The sequence below is a fragment of the Salvelinus namaycush genome, chromosome 29 (genome assembly GCF_016432855.1).
Source record: "Salvelinus namaycush isolate Seneca chromosome 29, SaNama_1.0, whole genome shotgun sequence".
In the NCBI taxonomy this organism is placed as follows: domain Eukaryota; kingdom Metazoa; phylum Chordata; class Actinopteri; order Salmoniformes; family Salmonidae; genus Salvelinus; species Salvelinus namaycush.
This window is the reverse complement of record NC_052335.1, coordinates 27449296-27469440: the sequence shown is the minus strand read 5'-3', so window position 1 is coordinate 27469440 and position 20145 is coordinate 27449296. Positions and strand designations below refer to the sequence as shown.

At 42.2% G+C, this 20145-nt stretch overlaps 1 protein-coding gene across 2 annotated transcripts in view; it reads right to left on the bottom strand.

Moving 5' to 3' along the window:
• LOC120024308 (connector enhancer of kinase suppressor of ras 3-like) overlaps nt 1-20145 on the bottom strand; it is a 73150-nt gene that overhangs the window by 29434 nt on the left and 23571 nt on the right. The window contains exons 5-8 of one of the 2 annotated variants that reach the window (XM_038968523.1): nt 19325-19366; nt 2377-2496; nt 1560-1619; nt 1363-1431 (exon numbers count right to left, since the gene is read on the bottom strand). In XM_038968523.1, coding sequence (XP_038824451.1) covers nt 1363-1431; nt 1560-1619; nt 2377-2496; nt 19325-19366 — 291 coding nt within the window. The remainder of the gene's footprint in view (nt 1-1362; nt 1432-1559; nt 1620-2376; nt 2497-19324; nt 19367-20145) is intronic. The other variant, XM_038968524.1, reaches the window with a different exon arrangement.

Sequence of the window (20145 nt, the reverse complement as noted above, 5' to 3'; positions counted from 1 at the left end):
TCACTCCCATCATCACATTCATCATCATCACTCCCATCATCACTCCCATCATCACATCCATCATCACATTCATCATCATCACTCCAGTCATCACATCCATCATCATCACTCCCATCATCACTCCATCATCACATTCATCATCATCACATCCATCATCACTCCCATCATCACATCCATCATCATCACTTCCATCATCACTCCCATCATCACATCCATCATCATCATCACTCCCATCATCACATCCATCATCATCACTTCCATCATCATCACTTCCATCATCACTCCAGTCATCACATCCATCATCATCACTCCAGTCATCACATCCATCACCATCACTCCCATCATCACATCCATCATCACATCCATCATCATCACTCCCATCATCACATCCATCATCATCATCACTCCCATCATCACATCCATCATCATCACTTCCATCATCACTCCCATCATCACATCCATCATCACATTCATCATCATCACTCCAGTCATCATCACATCCATCATCATCACTCCCATCATCACTCCCATCATCATCACATCCATCATCATTACTCCCATAATCATCACTCCCATCATCACATCCATCATCATCACTCCCATCATCACATCCATCATCACATTCATCATCATCACTCCAGTCATCATCACATCCATCATCATCACTACCATCATCACTCCCATCATCATCACATCCATCATCATCACTACCATCATCACTCCAGTCATCATCACATCCATCATCATCACTCCCATCATCACTCCCATCATCATCACATCCATCATCATCACTCCCATAATCATCACTCCCATCATCACATCCATCATCATCACTCCCATCATCACATCCATCATCACATCCATCATCATCACTCCAGTCATCATCACATCCATCATCATCACTCCCATCATCATCACATCCATCATCATCACTCCCATAATCATCACTCCCATCATCACATTCATCATCATCACATCCATCATCATCACTCCCATCATCACATCCATCATCATCACTACCATCATCACATCCATCATCATCACTCCCATCATCATCACATCCATCATCACATCCATCATCATCACTACCATCATCACTCCCATCATCATCACATCCATCATCACATCCATCATCATCAGTCCCATCAGCAGACCCTTCATCATCAACACTTTCTGTCTATCCCTGTGCTCCTATCATTATTGATAGACTTTCTGTCTATCCCTGTGCTCCTATCATTATTGATAGACTTTCTGTCTATCCCTGTGCTTGTTGTTGATTTAACAAAGATATTTGGTCTCTCTCAGCCCTGGGTTAGGCTGAGAGATAATGGACAGATGAGAGAAGCTCTATGAGGTAGCTACCACTGTCTGCTTGTTGACCTGGACGACCTCGTCTCCTGCGTGGATCCTGTGTGTTCTGTCTGCTGGAGACTGGAGGGCAGAGGACAACATAAAGACAGATGGTGAGCAAGGAGACATCACAGTACTGTACATTCACTCTGACTGGATCACTCCAGACTATCTTGGACTACTACTATCGGGATAGACGGGATACTCACATGTTCTGTGGTTCCAGTGATGATGTGAAGCCCGTCATAGGTGGATTTGATATACAACCCCTGAGATGATACAGGACAGCATAATGTAAGGAAGAAGCAATCAATCTCAGAGACTGAGAAATCAAGCAGTACATCTGGCTCGGGTTGATCATGTAAGACTCTTCTCTAATTTCAAGTATAAGTCAGCTTCTTATATGCCAACCTATTTCCTATATAGTCACAACTTTTTGACCTGACACCTATGGACCCTGGTCAAACGTTGTGCATTATAAAGTATACGGTCAGCGGCGGAAAAAGTACTAAATTGTCATACTTGAGTAAAAGTAAAGATACCTTAATAGAAAATGACTCAAGTTAAAGTAAAAGTCAACCAGTAAAATATTACTTGAGTTAAAGTCTAAAAGTATTTGGTTTTAAGTATACTTAAGTATCAAAAGTAAATATAATTGCTAAAATATACTTAAGTATCAAAAGTAAAAGTATAAACCATTTCAAATTCCAACACTCAGACATAATTTACAAACGAAGCGTTTGTGTTCAGTGAGGCCACCAGATCAGAGACAGTACTCTTGTTAAGTGTGTGAATTGGACAATTTTCCTGTCAAAATGTAACAAGTACTTTTGGGTGTCAGGGAACATTTATGGAGTAAAAATATATATATTTTTTAGGAATGTAGTGAAGTAAAAGTATGCAAAAATATAAATAGTAAAGTAAAGTACAGATACCCCAAAAATCGAATTAAGTAGTACTTTAAAGTATTTACACCACTGTATACGGTATAGGGTGCCATTTGGGATGCAGCCTAACTCTTCTCACCAGTCCATCCCTAGGTCTGATGTTGGTGATATGGACCTCCTCCAGACAGGCCATCTGACTCTTCTGGGGGTCAGAGGTCGTCCTCATCGTCTGCTCACTGATCACGTTCAGAGCCACAGACTGGAATGGAACATATAACTGAATACACTCAGCTACGTTGTCTCAGAACACCAATATACACTGAACAAAAATATCAACGCAACATGTAAAGTGTTGGTCCCATATTTTCTAAGCTGAAATAAAATATCCCAGAAATGTTCCATACGCACAAAAAGCTTATTTCTCTAAAATATTGTACACAAATGTATTTACATCCCTGTTAGTGAGCATTTCTCCTTTGCCAAGATAATCCATCCACCTGACAGGTGTGGCATACAGGTGCACCTTGTGCTGGGGACAATAAATGGCTACTCTAAAATGTGCAGTTTTTTCACACAACACAATGCCACAAATGTCTCAAGTTGAGGGAGCATGCAATTGGTATGCTGACTGCAGGAATGTCCACCAGAGCTGTTGGCAGAGAATTGATTATTCATTTCTGTACCATAAGCCGCCTCCAACATCGTTTTAGAGAATTTGGCAGTACGTCCAACTGGCCTCACAACCGCAGACCATGTGTATGGAGTTGTGTGGGTGAGCGATTTGAGTGCCCCACTGTGGCGGTGGGGTTATGGCATAGGCAGGCATAAGCTACAGACAACAAACGCAATTGCATTTTATCGATTGACAATTTGAATATACAAAAATACCCCAACGAGATCCTGAGGCCCATTGTGAGGCCCATTTTTTTTTAAAGGTATCTGTAACCCTAAGATGCATATCTGTATTTTTTTTAAATTTTAAAATTTTAAATTTTTATTTTTTTATTTTTTTTATTTTTTCTTGTGGGGTGCATATCTGTATTCCCAGTCATGTGAAATCCATAGATTAGGACCTAATGAATTTATTTCAATTGACTTTTTTCCTCATACATGTATGTAACTCAGTAAAATCTTAGAAATTGTTGCACGTTGCATTTTATATATATATATTTTTTATACTTTGTTTTTATTGTAGGAACACAAAGAAAGTACAAATAAAGTAAAATAAAAGAACAAAAATGATCTGGCAGTTACAGTGCACTTCATACCTTCATCATCATATTAGTTACATTAGCATCTTTGAATTAGACCTTTTCCAAGTATGAAACCCATTTCTCCCAGTATTCCTGACCTCTCTCCTGTTGAGTTCTTAAAGCAAAGGTCATACGCTCCATGTGGTGTATTTCTTCTACAATGTCTATCCATTGTGTCACTGTGGGAGGGTCTTTTTGTAGCCATTTCCTAGTGATAGCCTTTTTACTGGCTGCCAGTAGGACCTTCAAGAGTTACTTTTCTCTATTGTGTAAGTTATCTGGTATTTCACCCAAGTACAAAGAAATGATTGTTTGTTCTATGTCATATCCCATTGTTTTTCCAATGTTAGATCTTATTTCTCCCCAGTAAGTTTCGATTGCGGGGCAGGACCAAAAGATATGAGAGTGGTCCGCCCTCAATAGACCACATTCTCTCCAACAAGGGTGTGGTGAGCCAGTCTGTTTTGATTTCAGTTTAGGTGTTATGAAGAAACGTATAACATTCTTCCAACAGAATTCTCTCCATGACCTTGAGTTGGTGGAGCTTTGTTGAGTCTCTAATATGTTCAACCATGTTTCATCAGTTATTTCAATGTTAAGTTCCTCCTCCCATTTCTTTTTAATATAGTTTGTAGAATGTTTCTTTGAGGATTGAATACCCAAGTAGAGATTTGAAATCGTTTTTTTGTTACTCCCCAAGTTGTATGCGTTAGTGAATACTTGGATTAATTTTGGAGGTGCTCGAGGGTCAGTCACTTTTATCTCCCTTAAGAAATAGTGTCGGACTTGTAGGTATCTGTAAAAATCTTGTTTATCCAAGCCATGTTTTTTACTTAAGTCCTGGAAGTTATCTAGGTTCCCATTCCTTATAATTGTACTGAATGATGTGATGCCTTTCTGCGTCCATTGTTTAAATCTGCTGTCCTGAGTTGCAGGGATGAAGCTGGGGTCGTATGCGGGCCAACTCAGCAGTTTGATCTCTCTGTCTAAATTATTTTGCTTAACTACCCTAAACCATGTCTTCAGAGAGAAATTAATCCACTGATTTTGTCTATTGTATATTTCTTTTACCATGTCCTTATTTCCCAAAACTGACTGTATGGGTATCCCTGTCAAAGTAGTCTCGATGTCTTTCCATTTGGATTCGTATTCTGAATTGCACCAACAAACCAGGGGTCTCAATTGGGCTGACACATAATAATCTTTTAGGTTTGGTAAGGCCATACCCCCAGTTTTTTGGTAATTGTAATGTTGTATATCTAGTTCTTGGTCTCTTACTGTTCCAGATAAACCTTGATATCCGTTTATCCCATTCCCTAAACTGTTTAGGTGGGATTTCTATGGGCAGTGATTGGAACAAATACAATAACCTCGGCAGGATGTTCATTTTGATTGTTTCAATTCTACTACTAAGATCTAAGGGAAGTGAGTTCCACCTGTCTAGGTCATCATATATTTTCTTGTTGATGTGATCGTAATTCATGCAATAAAGTTTGGGTGTATCTTTTGGTAGGTATACTCCAAGATATTTAATGGATGAAGAGGTCCAGGTGAAGTTATACCTATTCTTCAGCTCTTCCTGTGGGGTATAATTATATACTAGGGCTTGGGTCTTGTGTACGTTAAGCACATACCCTGAATATGTTCCAAATGTTTGTAGAACATCCATCAATCTAGGTACGCTTGAGCCTGGGTCTTTAAGGAATAACAGAACGTCATCCGCATACATGCATATCTTATGTTCACTGTCTCTTATTGTTATTCCCTCTAAGGTTGGGTCCTGTCTTATTGCCTGTGCTAATGGTTCGAGGTACAAGGAGAAGAGCGTGGGTGAAAGATTACAGCCTTGTCTTGCCCCTCGCTCTAATTTTATCGTTCGTGTCAAATGTCCATTTATCTTTATTCTAGCGGTCGGACATGAATACAGTGTTTTGATGCACTGTATCACTTCTTTGTTGAAACCAAATCTTTCCATAACTTGGAATAGGTAATCCCATCCCACTGAATCAAATGCTTTTTCTGCATCTAGACTGATTAATATTGCACTTGTCTTATTCTGAGTAATGTGGTCCATGACATGTAGTGTTCTCCTTATATTGTCCTGTATCTGCCTATTTTGTATGAAACCAGTTTGATCTCCGTCAATCAATTCTGGGATTATGTTCTCCATTCTTTTGGCTATTATTGATGCATATAGTTTATAATCTGTGTTAAGAATTGCGATAGGTCTATATGAACTGCATTCTTTCTTATCTTTACCCTCTTTTGGGATTACAGATATGATGGCCTCTCTCCATGACGGTGGGAGACCCCCCTCCCTCAGAGTCCAGTTAAAACAGGCCTTAAGTAGAGGTGTTAGTTGTTCTCTGAAGGTCTTGAACCATTCTGAAGGGAAGCCATCAGTGCCTGGAGACTTGTTGACTTTTTGTTGAGATATTGCTTTATTAATTTCTTCGGTGGATATTTCTAAAGTTAGTCTATCATTTTGCTCTGTCCCAATTGAGGGGAGATCAAGTGAGTTCAAAAAGTGCTCTATTGTCTGTGCATCTGCCTTCTCTGGTTGCTTGTACAGATTTGTGTAATATGATTCAAATGCATTCTGTATTTCATCTAATTTGCATGTGATCTTTTTTGTTTTGGAGTCTTTTATTTTAAAAATGGTATTCTGTGCTTGTTGTTTCCTGAGTCTCCATGCTAGTAATTTGGTTGCCTTTGAGCCTGCTTCATAATATCGTTGTTTCAGGAACCTAAGCTTTTTCTCTACTTCTTCTCTATAAATCTGGTCAATTTCCTGTTTTACCTTTGAATCTCTCGTAATATAAGAGGGTCTTTGTATTGACTATGAGATCGTTCTAAGTTTCTTAGGGTTTCCTGTAATTTCAGCAGTTTCTGTGCTTTAATCTTTTTCTTGAGAGACGATGTGGCTATGATTTTTCCTCTAATAACCGCCTTAGCTGCATCCCACAGTATAGCAGGAGATACTTCCCCATTATCATTATTCTCCAGATAGATGTTCAATTCTGTCTTTATTGATTCCTTGAATGCTGGATCATTCAGCATGCTTGTATTAAGTCTCCATGTAGTATTTCTTGGTTTGCTATCAAGGTGTAGAGTGAGGTAAACTCCATTATGATCTGATAAGTCGCTCTGCCCGATCCTACAATCCTTAAGCCTGTGTCTATCTGCACTGTACATAAAAAAGTAGTCTAACCTGGAGTATTCAGTGTGGCGGGCTGAGTAAAAAGTATATTCCTTATCGGTCTTGTGGGTGTCACGCCATACATCGAGCAGTCCTAGATCCTGCAGTATCCTATTGATCTTTTTGGCAACTAGGCTCATTTTCCTATTTTGATTTGTGCTGTCCAATTTTGAGTTTAGAATTGTGTTAAAATCCCCTCCACAGATAAGAGTGTCAGTGGTTTCTGTGGCAATTAAATCAAACACCTTCCTATAGAAGACCATGTCACTCCCTGGGGGTGCGTATACATTAAATAATGTAACTTCCTTGTTATCCAGTTTACATTTAACAAGTATAAATCTCCCCTCCTTGTCTTTTATTTCTGACATAAACTCAAAATTAACTGAATTTGGGATCAAGATTGCAACTCCCCTTCTACCCATTTTGTAAGAAGAAAAAAAAGTGTTCCTATATCTCATTTTCTTGAGTTTCTCGTGTTCAGGTGTGGATAAGTGAGTTTCCTGCCAGAATAGTATGTCAACTCTCTCCCGTTTCATCTTTGCTATTACCTTACTTCTCTTGATGGCACTCCCCAGTCCGTTTACATTGAGACTTATGACCTTAAATTCCGATGATGCATCGATATAAATAAAAAAAGCTGTGCACCATATCTGCCTGCTTATCATGAACCTAAAAATGAACGAAAATTCAAGAACGATAATAAAGTAAACCAAAGTGGGAAAGTACTTTGGTATTTGGACTCCCATGTCAGAGGACTGTCTCTTGCCTCTGGGGTTTGAGGGGATGAGCCTGTCCGCAGGATGGGCCCCTCGCTCAGATATGAAAATGCGTGACGTAGTCACAAACAAGACCTGGTGGAAGCGAAAATAATAAGTGCGCCTATTTCTTCGCTTAATTACAAGTGAAAACTATATCGGTCATGCGTGCATATCATGAATCCTCCCCTTGATATGCCCTTCTGTCGCCCCGTTGTCAATGTGTCATTAATCCTTAGCTAATATATATGTTATTAACGTGACGCTACTTAATGTGTTCATAAAGAACACACCCTTGTTCAGCATTGGGGGAAAATAGGGGAGATATTTTATCTATTGCAATGTCAACCGTAACAACCCAAAGTCTTAACAGCTGCGGTAACTATTAATTCTGTTAAATCCGATTCAGTGTCTTTCATCTTCCCGTTGGAAATGCCTGAGTCTCTCTCGGATGTGAACGTCCTCTCGCCGAGATGGTTTCCCTCTTTCTCCATGACCTTGCTTGTTGACAACGATCCATGGGAGAGCCTGCTCGAGTCTTTCCGCTGGTGATGTCGCCTTTCTCCTGGCGGTATACTCCACTGGGAAGCCCCTTGACTTCAGGTCCTCAGCCGCCTCGTCTGCATGCTCGTATGTAACCGGGCCATTTTTCAGAAATACCCGCATTTTTGCCGGGTATGGTGTTTGGAAGCGAATACCCTTCTCTTTAAGTACTTTCTTAATGGGGGTGTATTCTTTCCTTCTTTTCAGTATCTCTCCCGCGTAGTCATGATCAAAGAACACTCGTTGGCCTTGGAAGTTAACAGGCTTTTTCCAGGTTGCATGTAAGACTTTCTCTTTGACTGAGAATTTTAGGAACCGTACTACTATGGATCTTGGTGGGGCGCCGCTGGGGGGTTTTGAGGCCAGAGCTCGGTGTGCTCTCTTGATTCCCAGGTCAGTGTCGTCGTCAAGTATGTCCTTGAATAGACCCTCCACGAAGTTGGGCATAGAGTCTTTTTCTGCGCCCTCTACTACGTTATAAAGTCTAATGTTGTTTCGACGTGAGAAACCTTCGAGTTCTGTCACTTTTGCCTGTAGTGTGTGTTGGCTTTTCAGTGACTGTTCAAGTATTTCCTTGACTGCGAAGTTCCATGTGTCCGTTTCCCCAATGCGCTGTTCTGCGTCCCCCATTCTTGTAGATATGCTGTGAAGTTCTAATTTGTTTTCTTCCAGTTTCTGGTTAATGTCCTTCTTGAACTCATTTAGTTCTTTTCTTACATCTTCTCGAAGTTCCTCTCGTAAGCCTGTGAGCGCCTCGCGCAATTCCTCCTTCATCACCTCACGAAATGAGGGTTCTTTTGCTGCTGCTATCTTATTTGCGCTAGCATTAGCCATTTCGGGTTCTTCGACGATTATATCTTCTGCTGTCTTGTTACGGGCTGTTGTTGTAGCTCCACGACCTTTTCCTGTTTTCCCCTTTTCCATTTTGCGTAAGTTATTATAATGCTCAGAGTAAATACTTGAATTTGGGGGGGAAATTCCCAACCGATGTGCAGTACGAAAAACTAGGCAGCCATTTCCTAAGTTGCGTCACCGGAAGCCGGCATTTTATATTTTTGTTCAGTATACTGAACTTTGGGGAAATAACCATCGTCATTGTAATCTCATTAACAAGACAATGCCTCGCAATGTATGCACAATTAGCCTAGGGACGAGGTTATGGTTGTTGTAAAGAGCTATTCTGGTGTGTTGGATCTCTGGTGTGTGATCATGCATGATGGAGTTAACTTCAGGTGAGGGGAGGGAAAGACTGCAGTCACACGTTAGTGCTAATGACTGGATTGTGCCTGGAGTGCCTGGATACAGCCCTTAGCCATGGTATATTGGCCATATACCACCCAGGTGCCTTATTGCTATTATAAACTGGTTACCAACGTAATTAGAGAAGTAAAAATAAATATTTTGTCATTCCCGTGGTTTATGGTCTGATATACCACGGCTGTCAGCCAATCAGCACTCAGGGCTCGAATCACCCAGTTTATAATTAAGTGATAATGCCAGAGAAGCCTGTGTTTGGAGGTTGGAAGGAATGGATGTGGGGGACGGAAGATAGCGGAAACTGAGGTTTTGTTTGAAACTGCTAGTGAGTCGAGTGAAGCTAATAGAAAGTGAGAATGAGTGGGTTACAGTGGCAAACAAAAAGGGAAACGAGAAGTAAAGCTATGTTGGAAAATAGGAAACCACAATAATCGATTTTTGGTCGGAGTCAGGGTTTTGGATCAATGGTACTTGGGAAATCCGTTTATTGTCTCCAGGAAAATGTGGAATGTGTTGGAAGAAAGTGTGGAGTCAGTGAGAGTCACAAGAAGTGGTCTTATTTAGATTGTTTGTGTGTCTGCGGAGCAGAAGAAGCGTGTGTTAAGACTCACTTCATCCATGCTACTGTTCTTTGATGAAGGATCTCTCCCTTCTCATACAGTGGTTGCTCCACTAAAAGTTTTGCGATTATGCTGCGGGACTTAGAGGTAATTTGTGGTTTAGTACGGTACCCTGCGTCACAACGTCATTGCACCAGACCAGCACAAGGGGGAGTTAGATCACTGATTATGCTTTTGGGTCCCAAGGTGCTACTGTGTTTCTGTAGTACTTTAGCCGGTGACATTGTACAGCGCCTGAGTGGCGTAGCGGTCTAAGACACTGAATCGCAGTGCAAGCTGCATTGCTACTGATGCTGGTTCAATACCCATGCTGGCCTCGACTGGGAGACCCATGAGATGACTGTAGGTTTTGGTTTCTCTCCCTCTAAAAACAATAAACAATTTTAAATAACAAACTGGCTTTATTTACAAATTAGTAACAATGTCAATGTGTTCAAGAATGTCCTTTTTCTCGCTCATTTTACGTTATTTGAAAACGAAATCATCTCCAAAATATTGTTATTTAAAAAAAAGTGATTAATATTATTATTAATTTAGAATTATATAAAAGCCCCTTGGATATTCTCACAGATATATTATTAACCCTGTTGTTAGCAGGACAATATATATTGGTCATATTGGTCATGACTCCCGAGAGGTGCAGAATGGGACTGCCTTGCAGTTCTCCAGCTGTATCCACTGAAATAGTGATGGGCGCGCGAGGTTCAAAGCACGAGGGCAGGGGGCACGGGATGGGCCGCAGAGCCGCGCACAGAAGACAGACCTAGCCCATAGGGAAGGAAGGAAGGAGGATGAAGTGGGAGGGGGGGTGGACCCCCACCCCTCCCCACTGGGTTGCACAGAGCAACACTTTAAGGGACATTGCACTAATAATGGCGCTGACTAGGGAACCGTTCCCGCTGGTCTTAGTGCCTGTCTGCACGTTCAAACTAAAACAATGTAACCAATAATGGTGTGAAAAATTCCCCGTAGATATGAATTCGGAGGCCAGATATTATTAAATATTAAAGCATTAGACCTCTCACTAAAGATGTCAGTCAAAAGTAAGACTTAAATCCGAACTGGATTTAACGAAAAGTGACGTGAAAAGCACACATATGTAAATCTCTAAACTCTAAAAGTAATTGGAAAGGTAGATACAAATGATTTGTGACATTGTGGTTACAATAAAGAATGTAAACAAGATGTAAACAAGATGCTGTGTATTTATTTACAGTAGTGATGGACAGCTGGTGGCATTTTGAAAACAGGTTTTCAAACACTTATAGCCCGATTAGCAGGACAATAGACTCTATAGCCCGGCTACTGTACTGTGAAAGTCACACCTTTCCAGTACTCCTCACCCCGCCCCAAACTCCACCCTTAACACAGTTACCATTCAAAAACGAGCTGTTTATCTAAAAAAAAAATATATGACATTGCGACCAAAGAGAACAGACGAAATGGACATTGTTTTCATCAAGCCAGCTTCTTTCTATGGTGCTACCTGTTCCAGGGTTAGGACTGTAACCACCAGCTTCTTTCTATGGTGCTACCTGTTCCAGGGTTAGGACTGTAACCACCAGCTTCTTTCTATGGTGCTACCTGTTCCAGGGTTAGGACTGTAACCACCAGCTTCTTTCTATGGTGCTACCCGTTCCAGGGTTAGGACTGTAACCACCAGCTTCTTTCTGTGGTGCTACCTGTTCCAGGGTTAGGACTGTAGCCACCAGCTTCTATCTATGGTGCTACCCGTTCCAGGGTTAGGACTGTAACCACCAGCTTCTTTCTATGGTGCTACCTGTTCCAGGGTTAGGACTGTAACCACCAGCTTCTTTCTATGGTGCTACCTGTTCCAGGGTTAGGACTGTAACCACCAGCTTCTTTCTATGGTGCTACCCGTTCCAGGGTTAGGACTGTAACCACCAGCTTCTTTCTATGGTGCTACCCGTTCCAGGGTTAGGACTGTAGCCACCAGCTTCTATCTATGGTGCTACCCGTTCCAGGGTTAGGACTGTAACCACCAGCTTCTTTCTATGGTGCTACCCGTTCCAGGGTTAGGACTGTAACCACCAGCTTCTTTCTATGGTGCTACCCGTTCCAGGGATAGGACTGTAACCACCAGCTTCTTTCTATGGTGCTACCCGTTCCAGGGTTAGGACTGTAACCACCAGCTTCTTTCTATGGTGCTACCTGTTCCAGGGTTAGGACTGTAACCACCAGCTTCTTTCTGTGGTGCTACCTGTTCCAGGGTTAGGACTGTAACCACCAACTTCTTTCTGTGGTGCTACCTGTTCCAGGGTTAGGACTGTAACCACCAGCTTCTTTCTATGATGCTACCCGTTCCAGGGTTAGGACTGTAACCACCAGCTTCTTTCTATGGTGCTACCCGTTCCAGGGTTAGGACTGTAACCACCAGCTTCTTTCTATGGTGCTACCCGTTCCAGGATTAGGACTGTAACCACCAGCTTCTTTCTATGGTTCTACCCGTTCCAGGGTTAGGACTGTAACCACCAGCTTCTTTCTGTGGTGCTACCCATTCCAGGGTTAGGACTGTAACCACCAGCTTCTATCTATGGTGCTACCCGTTCCAGGGTTAGGAGTGTAACCACCAGCTTCTTTCTATGATGCTACCCGTTCCAGGGTTAGGACTGTAACCACCAGCTTCTTTCTATGATGCTACCCGTTCCAGGGTTAGGACTGTAACCACCAGCTTCTTTCTATGTTGCTACCCGTTCCAGGGTTAGGACTGTAACCACCAGCTTCTTTCTATGGTGCTACCCGTTCCAGGGTTAGGACTGTAGCCACCAGCTTCTATCTATGGTGCTACCCGTTCCAGGGTTAGGACTGTAACCACCAGCTTCTTTCTATGGTGCTACCCGTTCTAGGGTTAGGACTGTAACCACCAGCTTCTTTCTATGGTGCTACCCGTTCCAGGGTTAGGACTGTAACCACCAGCTTCTTTCTATGGTGCTACCCGTTCCAGGGTTAGGACTGTAACCACCAGCTTCTTTCTATGGTGCTACCCGTTCCAGGGTTAGGACTGTAACCACCAGCTTCTTTCTATGGTGCTACCCGTTCCAGGGTTAGGACTGTAACCACCAGCTTCTTTCTATGATGCTACCCGTTCCAGGGTTAGGACCGTAACCACCAGCTTCTTTCTGTGGTGCTACCCGTTCCAGGGTTAGGACTGTAACCACCAGCTTCTTTCTGTGGTCCTACCCGTTCCAGGGTTAGGACTGTAACCACCAGCTTCTTTCTATGGTGCTACCCGTTCCAGGGTTAGGACTGTAACCACCAGCTTATTTCTGTGGTGCTACCCGTTCCAGGGTTAGGACTGTAACCACCAGCTTCTTTCTATGGTGCTACCCGTTCCAGGGTTAGGACTGTAACCACCAGCTTCTTTCTGTGGTGCTACCCGTTCCAGGGTTAGGACTGTAACCACCAGCTTCTTTCTGTGGTGCTACCCGTTCCAGGGTTAGGACTGTAACCACCAGCTTCTTTCTATGGTGCTACCTGTTCCAGGGTTAGGACTGTAACCACCAGCTTCTTTCTGTGGTGCTACCCGTTCCAGGGTTAGGACTGTAACCACCAGCTTCTTTCTATGGTGCTACCTGTTCCAGGGTTAGGACTGTAACCACCAGCTTCTTTCTGTGGTGCTACCTGTTCCAGGGTTAGGACTGTAACCACCAGCTTCTTTCTGTGGTGCTACCCGTTCCAGGGTTAGGACCGTAACCAGGACTTCAAAATAAGCCGGAGCTGAGAGAATCACCAAAACTAAAGGTATTTTGGTTTCAGTGCATTTTCTTATTTTTTTTTTATACAGTATATAGCCTATCAATGTGTAGGCATACTGTGTAATAAAATCGATAATTAAATAAGGGTTGAATAAAAAATGTTGGGTACTAAAAACGTGAATGTGTTTTTGCAGAGCATACAACCATGCCGACAACCATCCGTGGAGATCAGTGGATAAAGGGCTGGACAACGGGCCGCAACGAAAAAACGCATGGTTGCCAAGAAAGCGGTTAGTTTTGCTAGATTCTTAAAATGTGTACGCAGCATTTGTGTGTTGGAGTCACTTTTAATTGTTAATTGATCTATCGTTTCTATCATAGGCCGCTGTAATCGATGGGGGCTCAGGGCGGTACCATTCTGCTCATCTGATGAAGGTGCACATGGATCAGATTCAAACTTTGAAGACCGAGATCGAGTCATTGAAGGGAGACCAGCAGAAAGAGAAACATTATCTGAGGGGCGACAGCTGATGCATTGGTCCAGAGCCAGGCGGCATTGGCGGAGGGCGGAGAATGATGTGTTGAAGAGGGCGAGGAACGAGATGGGAGTCATAATCCATGCCAGGCATACCTGTGAGCTCTGGAACTCCACCACCTCTGAGACAAGCATGGAGAAATGAAAATGTTCAATTATATTCCATGATATTCTTAAGATATATGTGTTGACTGAATATAAGCAAGTGATGTCTGCTAAATAATCAAGTTGATGGCACAGTCATATAGCCTCGGCACCTACATAAAGCTGCGTGTGGGTCATCTCATGCAACCGCAAAATGTTGGATAACGCATATACTATACAGTACTGCATTTCTTCATCAGCATCTTTATGCTTTCATTAATAAAATAATGATAAAAATACAGATGTTTATTTAGTTATGGATTCATAACGAATTACTATGAGAATAAATATCACTGAATTACAGAAAATTGGAACAAAGTTGTGTAATGAAGGTAAACAAATTGTTGCTTACTGGAAAATACTCTTTCAAACACACACGGTCACGTTGTACAGTGTCCTTATGGCTATTAGCAGGTAGCTGGACAATATACTTGCCTAGAAGGAGGGTAGGGGGAGAATTCTATCGTCAAATGTATTTCTTAGTTAGGTTGGCTGTATCACAACCATCCGTGATTAGTTGCAATTTCAGTTTAATACACCAGAAAAGACTCAACAAATAATACAACAAAAAGTATTATTTTTATTATTATTATGTATCACATCCGACCATAATTGGGAGTCCCATAGGGCGGCGCCCAATTGGCCCAGCGTTTCTCTCCCTCTAAAAGCAAAAATAAATGTTTTGGCCTTTACAAATATTATTTTGGCCTTTATTCAGATTACAATCGCTCACTTTTGTTTTTTGAAAACAAAATAACATCCAAAATATCATTATATATTATCAAGTTGATGGCACAGTCATATAGCCTTGGCACCTACATAAAACTGAGTGACTCACTCATTCATGCCTTTGGATCAAAATAAATAAGTACCAACATTCTTTCTGATAGTCTTTAATAAAGAAATGTTTTGGTTATCCTGACCTGGACACCATGTACAGTATTATAATAGCCCTCCCGATTGGCGCAGCGGTCTAAGACACTGCATCACAGTGCAAATGCGTTGCTACAGATGCAGGTTTGATACCTGTGCCGGGAGACCCATATGTAATTATTGGAGGTCAATATTTTTCGATGTACTGCAGGCCTACCCTAGGCGACATTAGTCTCACTAGTGTTGAGTAATGTGCTGTTAAAAGTGGTGTTAAAAGAGCATATTGAAGTTAGAAGCAATAGCCTACAAGTATTTTTTTTTATTTAAAAAATATCCAATCGCTAGTAATTACTATCTTGTCTCATCGCTACAACTCCCGTACGGGCTCGGGAGAGACGAAGGTCGAAAGCCATGCGTCCTCCGAAGCACAACCCAACCAAGCCGCACTGCTTCTTAACACAGCGCGCCTCCAACCCGGAAGCCAGCCGCACCAATGTGTCGGAGGAAACACCGTGCACTTGGCCCCCTCGGTTAGCGCGCACTGCGCCCGGCCCGCCACAGGAGTCGCTGGAGCGCGATGAGACAAGGATATCCCTACCGGCCAAACCCTCCCTAACCCGGAAGACGCTAGGCCAATTGTGCGTCGCCCCACGGACCTCCCGGTCGCGGCCGGCTGCGACAGAGCCTGGGCGCGAACCAAAGAGACTCTGGTGGCGCAGCTAGCGCTGCGAGATTGCCCTAGACCACTGCGCCACCCGGGAGGCCCAGCCTACAAGTATTTTAGCACCGTTTCGCCCTGCTCTGAGATAAGCATGGGGACTGGTCTTGATAAATCAATGAGATTTTATTTTCACTGAATCTCCATTTGGGTATTGGTTAGACTACAATTATACAATTAGGGTGTAGAAATGTTATCCCCTTAGTGTAACCTTTATTTAACTAGGCAAGTCAGTTAAGAACAAATTCTTATTTACAAGGACAGCCTACTACTTCCTCCCAGTCAGGGAATTGAACCCTGGTCTCCCGCGGGCCCGCACGACATGGGGATTCTTTAGCTAAATAGCCCAGTACTGTAGCCTACTCCCGACCGTCATGTTGTACAGCGCCATATTTTCCTTTCCATCCTAACGGAAACCCAGAGGGTTTTTTAGTTTTTCTTGGAATAGAAACACCATAATATTAAGCAAATTAATTACGCAAACTTTCCTAAAATCAGTCCCATGTACTATGTTCTCTCAAAAAAAGGTTTTAAATTCTCTAGTACAGCCACTATTGAAGGCTATCAAATGCTTCTCAAAGATGCCCTCTGGTGGTCAAACTAGCACCAACTAACTTTAATGGTTACAATAGCTGACACTTAAATAATGTGCCATATAATTCTGCGGTACCATTGAAGATGTGCTGCAGTATGCTGCAACTTTTAAAGGACGAACCACTGTATAAAGTTAGGATTCATGAGATACCCTGTAAGAGCTTTTGTGTACAAGCCCGTTAAGTGTCATAAATTTAATAGATTTGGTCATGTGTCAAGTGTGTACAGAAGGAAAGAATATCGTATGTCAGATGAAGGGAAATGCTGCAACTGTGGAGGTGAACATGCGCCTGAATTCTTGGGGTGCCCTGTTAGGGTGAAGGAAAATGAGGTGGCAAGGGTAAGGAGTGTCCAGAGTGTCTCCTATCTGGAGGCGGTGAGAAAACTGAAAGGAACAAGTGGTGGAGAAGAAGAAATGGTAGTAGAGCCACCGAGGGATAATGAAATGCTACATGTTAAAAAGGTGGACTTAGTATTATTTATTGCAATGGTCATAAATTGTACAGCACAAGCAGAGAAGAATATTTTTTTTTCAATTGACATTTCTTTGTATATATCCATAAAAATGATGCCAGTTGATTCATGATTTCGACTGGTTGAGAAACTCTGCCTGCCTCTCTCTCTCGTTCCGACTCCCGACCCTAACACTTCCTTTACTATGGGACAGTTGGAGATCGAATTTGAATATTGAAACAATGTTGCAGATGTCGGAGAGACAGACAACAAGGTCTATACAAATCTCTGCTGTTGAAAACTACATGTTAGTCTAAAAGAAATGTGAGATCATGTCTAGATGCTTTTAATAGTGGAGATCAAGTTTATAATTTCCCTGCCTGGGCTGATGAGACAGTGGATTGCACAGTCAGATGGAACAGAGTAAATTGATTTAGCCGGTGGTTACTTGGAATAGATACCAGCTGGAATGCACTTTTAACCAATCAGCATTCAGGATTAGACCTACTCGTTGTATAATGGCTCATAATGACTGGGGTTCTTTCAAGGGACATTTTAGCATGGGTGTTACTTTGCCTTGTGCTTGTAGCTCTGTACACTGCCACTCATTTAATTAAATTTCGTTGTTTTCTACACCCTTCTGTTTTGGATTTGTCTTCTGACAAACAAGTTACCATAGGAACTTCAGTTGTGCCACTCATTCTAAGTCATAACATAGGGCAGATAGGTAGGGCCCTTTTACAATCCATGTTGTCATAGCTTTGCCATTACTTGGTGCTTGGGGCTGTAGTTAGGGGTCTTCAAAAATAGAGGGAGGTGTTAGTGTGTTCCTAGAGAACTCTACAGCAGTGGTTCTCAAAGTGGGGTCCGTGGACGTCTTTCCCTCATTTTAAGGTCAACCCTGTAACGTGAGGATAACTGTTATAATATGGTAAAACTATTCCTTTTTAAATATTTTTTTCTAAATTAAGATTGAACATTTAATATTCAAATCATAGTGTAAAAGCAGGTGAGCTAGTTCTACTCTTTTTGGACATGTTCTGATGTTTTGTGGTGGAAAACTGAGTGGGTCGAGCATAACAAGTCAAACCTGTTACCCATAGATAGACAGGCTAGAAATATATAAAAAATACATGTAAAAAAAGGTATGAAGCTTGCATTCAATTGCCACTCCCTCTTGCACACAACAAGCTTCCATTCCCCCTGTTACAAGGGGATTCATGGCTCCCTCTTGCACACAACAAGCTTCCATTCCCTGTTACAAGGGGATTCATGGCTCCCTCTTGCACACAACAAGCTTCCATTTCCCCTGTTACAAGGGGATTCATGGCTCCCTCTTGCACACAACAAGCTTCCATTCCCCCTGTTACAAGGGGATTCATGGCTCCCTCTTGCACACAACAAGCTTCCATTCCCCCTGTTACAAGGGGATTCATGGCTCCCTCTTGCACACAACAAGCTTCCATTCCCCCTGTTACAAGGGGATTCATGGCTGATTTAAGAATAAATCATCAACCTCTTGAGATAGGAAAGTATGTTTTTTATGAAGTTGTGTGCTCTTTATGACAGAATGTTGAAATTCAGTGAAATTAACATCGTTTTTTTTTACCAAGTTACACTTCTCAAAAGGCACTGAATTGGTGGAAAGACTCTAATATTATTCATCTACAATTTCTTAACACTGGGAAACATGGGCCTAGGAGGCTTACAGGGATATTGGTATGCACAACTCAATACTTTCTGTATTTAAAAAAAACATAAATGCACTTTAATTTAAACTTTAAAACTGCAAAGTTTTCTCTCTGCCTCATGGCAAAATGGGTAGTATTGTAGGATATTAGCTTTAAAGCTGCAACAGCCTGACACAGACTTACATAAGCATTGTACAACTTGGCTGTAAACAGCACAGCATGGGAGGCTGAGGTTATACAGTAGGTCTGAGGGAAACTTCTGAGGGAAACTGCTGATCCAAACTAATATTATCACTTAGTTAATTAAGTTTTCAGCTGACTGTGTAGCCCAACGGCCCCCCAGGCAGGGCTATCTCACACAGGATGTGGAAGCAGGGCTTCTGTAGACCATCACAGCACTGGGGCTGCATCCCAAATGGCACCCTATTCCCCATGTAGTGCACGACTTTTGACCATGTCCATAGGGGTCTGGTCAATAATAGTACACTATATAGGGAATAGGGTTTCATTTGGAAAACAGCTCTGAACTGTATAAACAAAGCCCTGCACCCATACGGGAACACATCAGACATCACAAGAACCATGGCAGTCTCTACAGGAAAGGGAAGTGTGTGTACTTGTGTGTGTGTGTGTGCTTCCTGTGTGTATATCTGTATGCAGTGTGTTTATTTTGAAGCTCCAGGGCTGACTTGGTGAACAGACCAGACCAGAGGTAAAAAGAGGATGTACCACTTACCACTTCCAGAATCTTCTCCTCCATGTCATAAACTGTGCAGTCCTGCAATCAGAGACAGAAGTATATTTCACAAGATGCTACAGTAAAACACTTAAGCTGTGTCCCTCTGAGGCGTAGCAGGAAATAGTGGACGAAAACACAAATTAGCAGTGAGCGGAGGACAAATATTTGTGGAAATAAAAAATTGGGAGTGAAACCAAACAGGAATGCAAAAAGCATCCCAAATATACAGGACGATGTGTCTTGTGGGCACTTAAATAACAACTCCCTGTAAACAGTGTGACAAGATGATTGCACGACAGATCTGTGGGACGGCACTTAACTATAGGGAGCAGTGAGGTGGAAAGGACACTGCTCCCACTCTGTATCCTTCACTATGCCTGTGTCCTAAATAGCAACATGTTCCCTTTTTAGTGCACTACTTTTGACCAGGACCCTATTGGCTAGTGCACTATATAGGGAACAGGGTGCCATTTGGGACACAACGGACTCTGTATACTTCACGTTTTGAGGGAGAGAGCAGAATTAGGCTGATCTTTCCTCCTCCCATGTGCTGCTGGTGGAGGTCTTCAGTGGGTACTTTTGTGAAGCATCACAGCACAGTTGAAAAATATATGTCAAATAGAAATCCAAATTGGATGGTGTTAAGAGATAGATGGGAGGGGTTGAATGGAGCTGTTGGGTGGGACTGATACCAACAACATAACAAATGTAAAACATACGGGGTCTGTAAAATGTATATAGGTTCAGAACTTTTGTGAAATAGCACAGTGTCAAGCCTTTTTATGTCTCTATTTTGGTTTGGTCAGGGTGTGATTTGG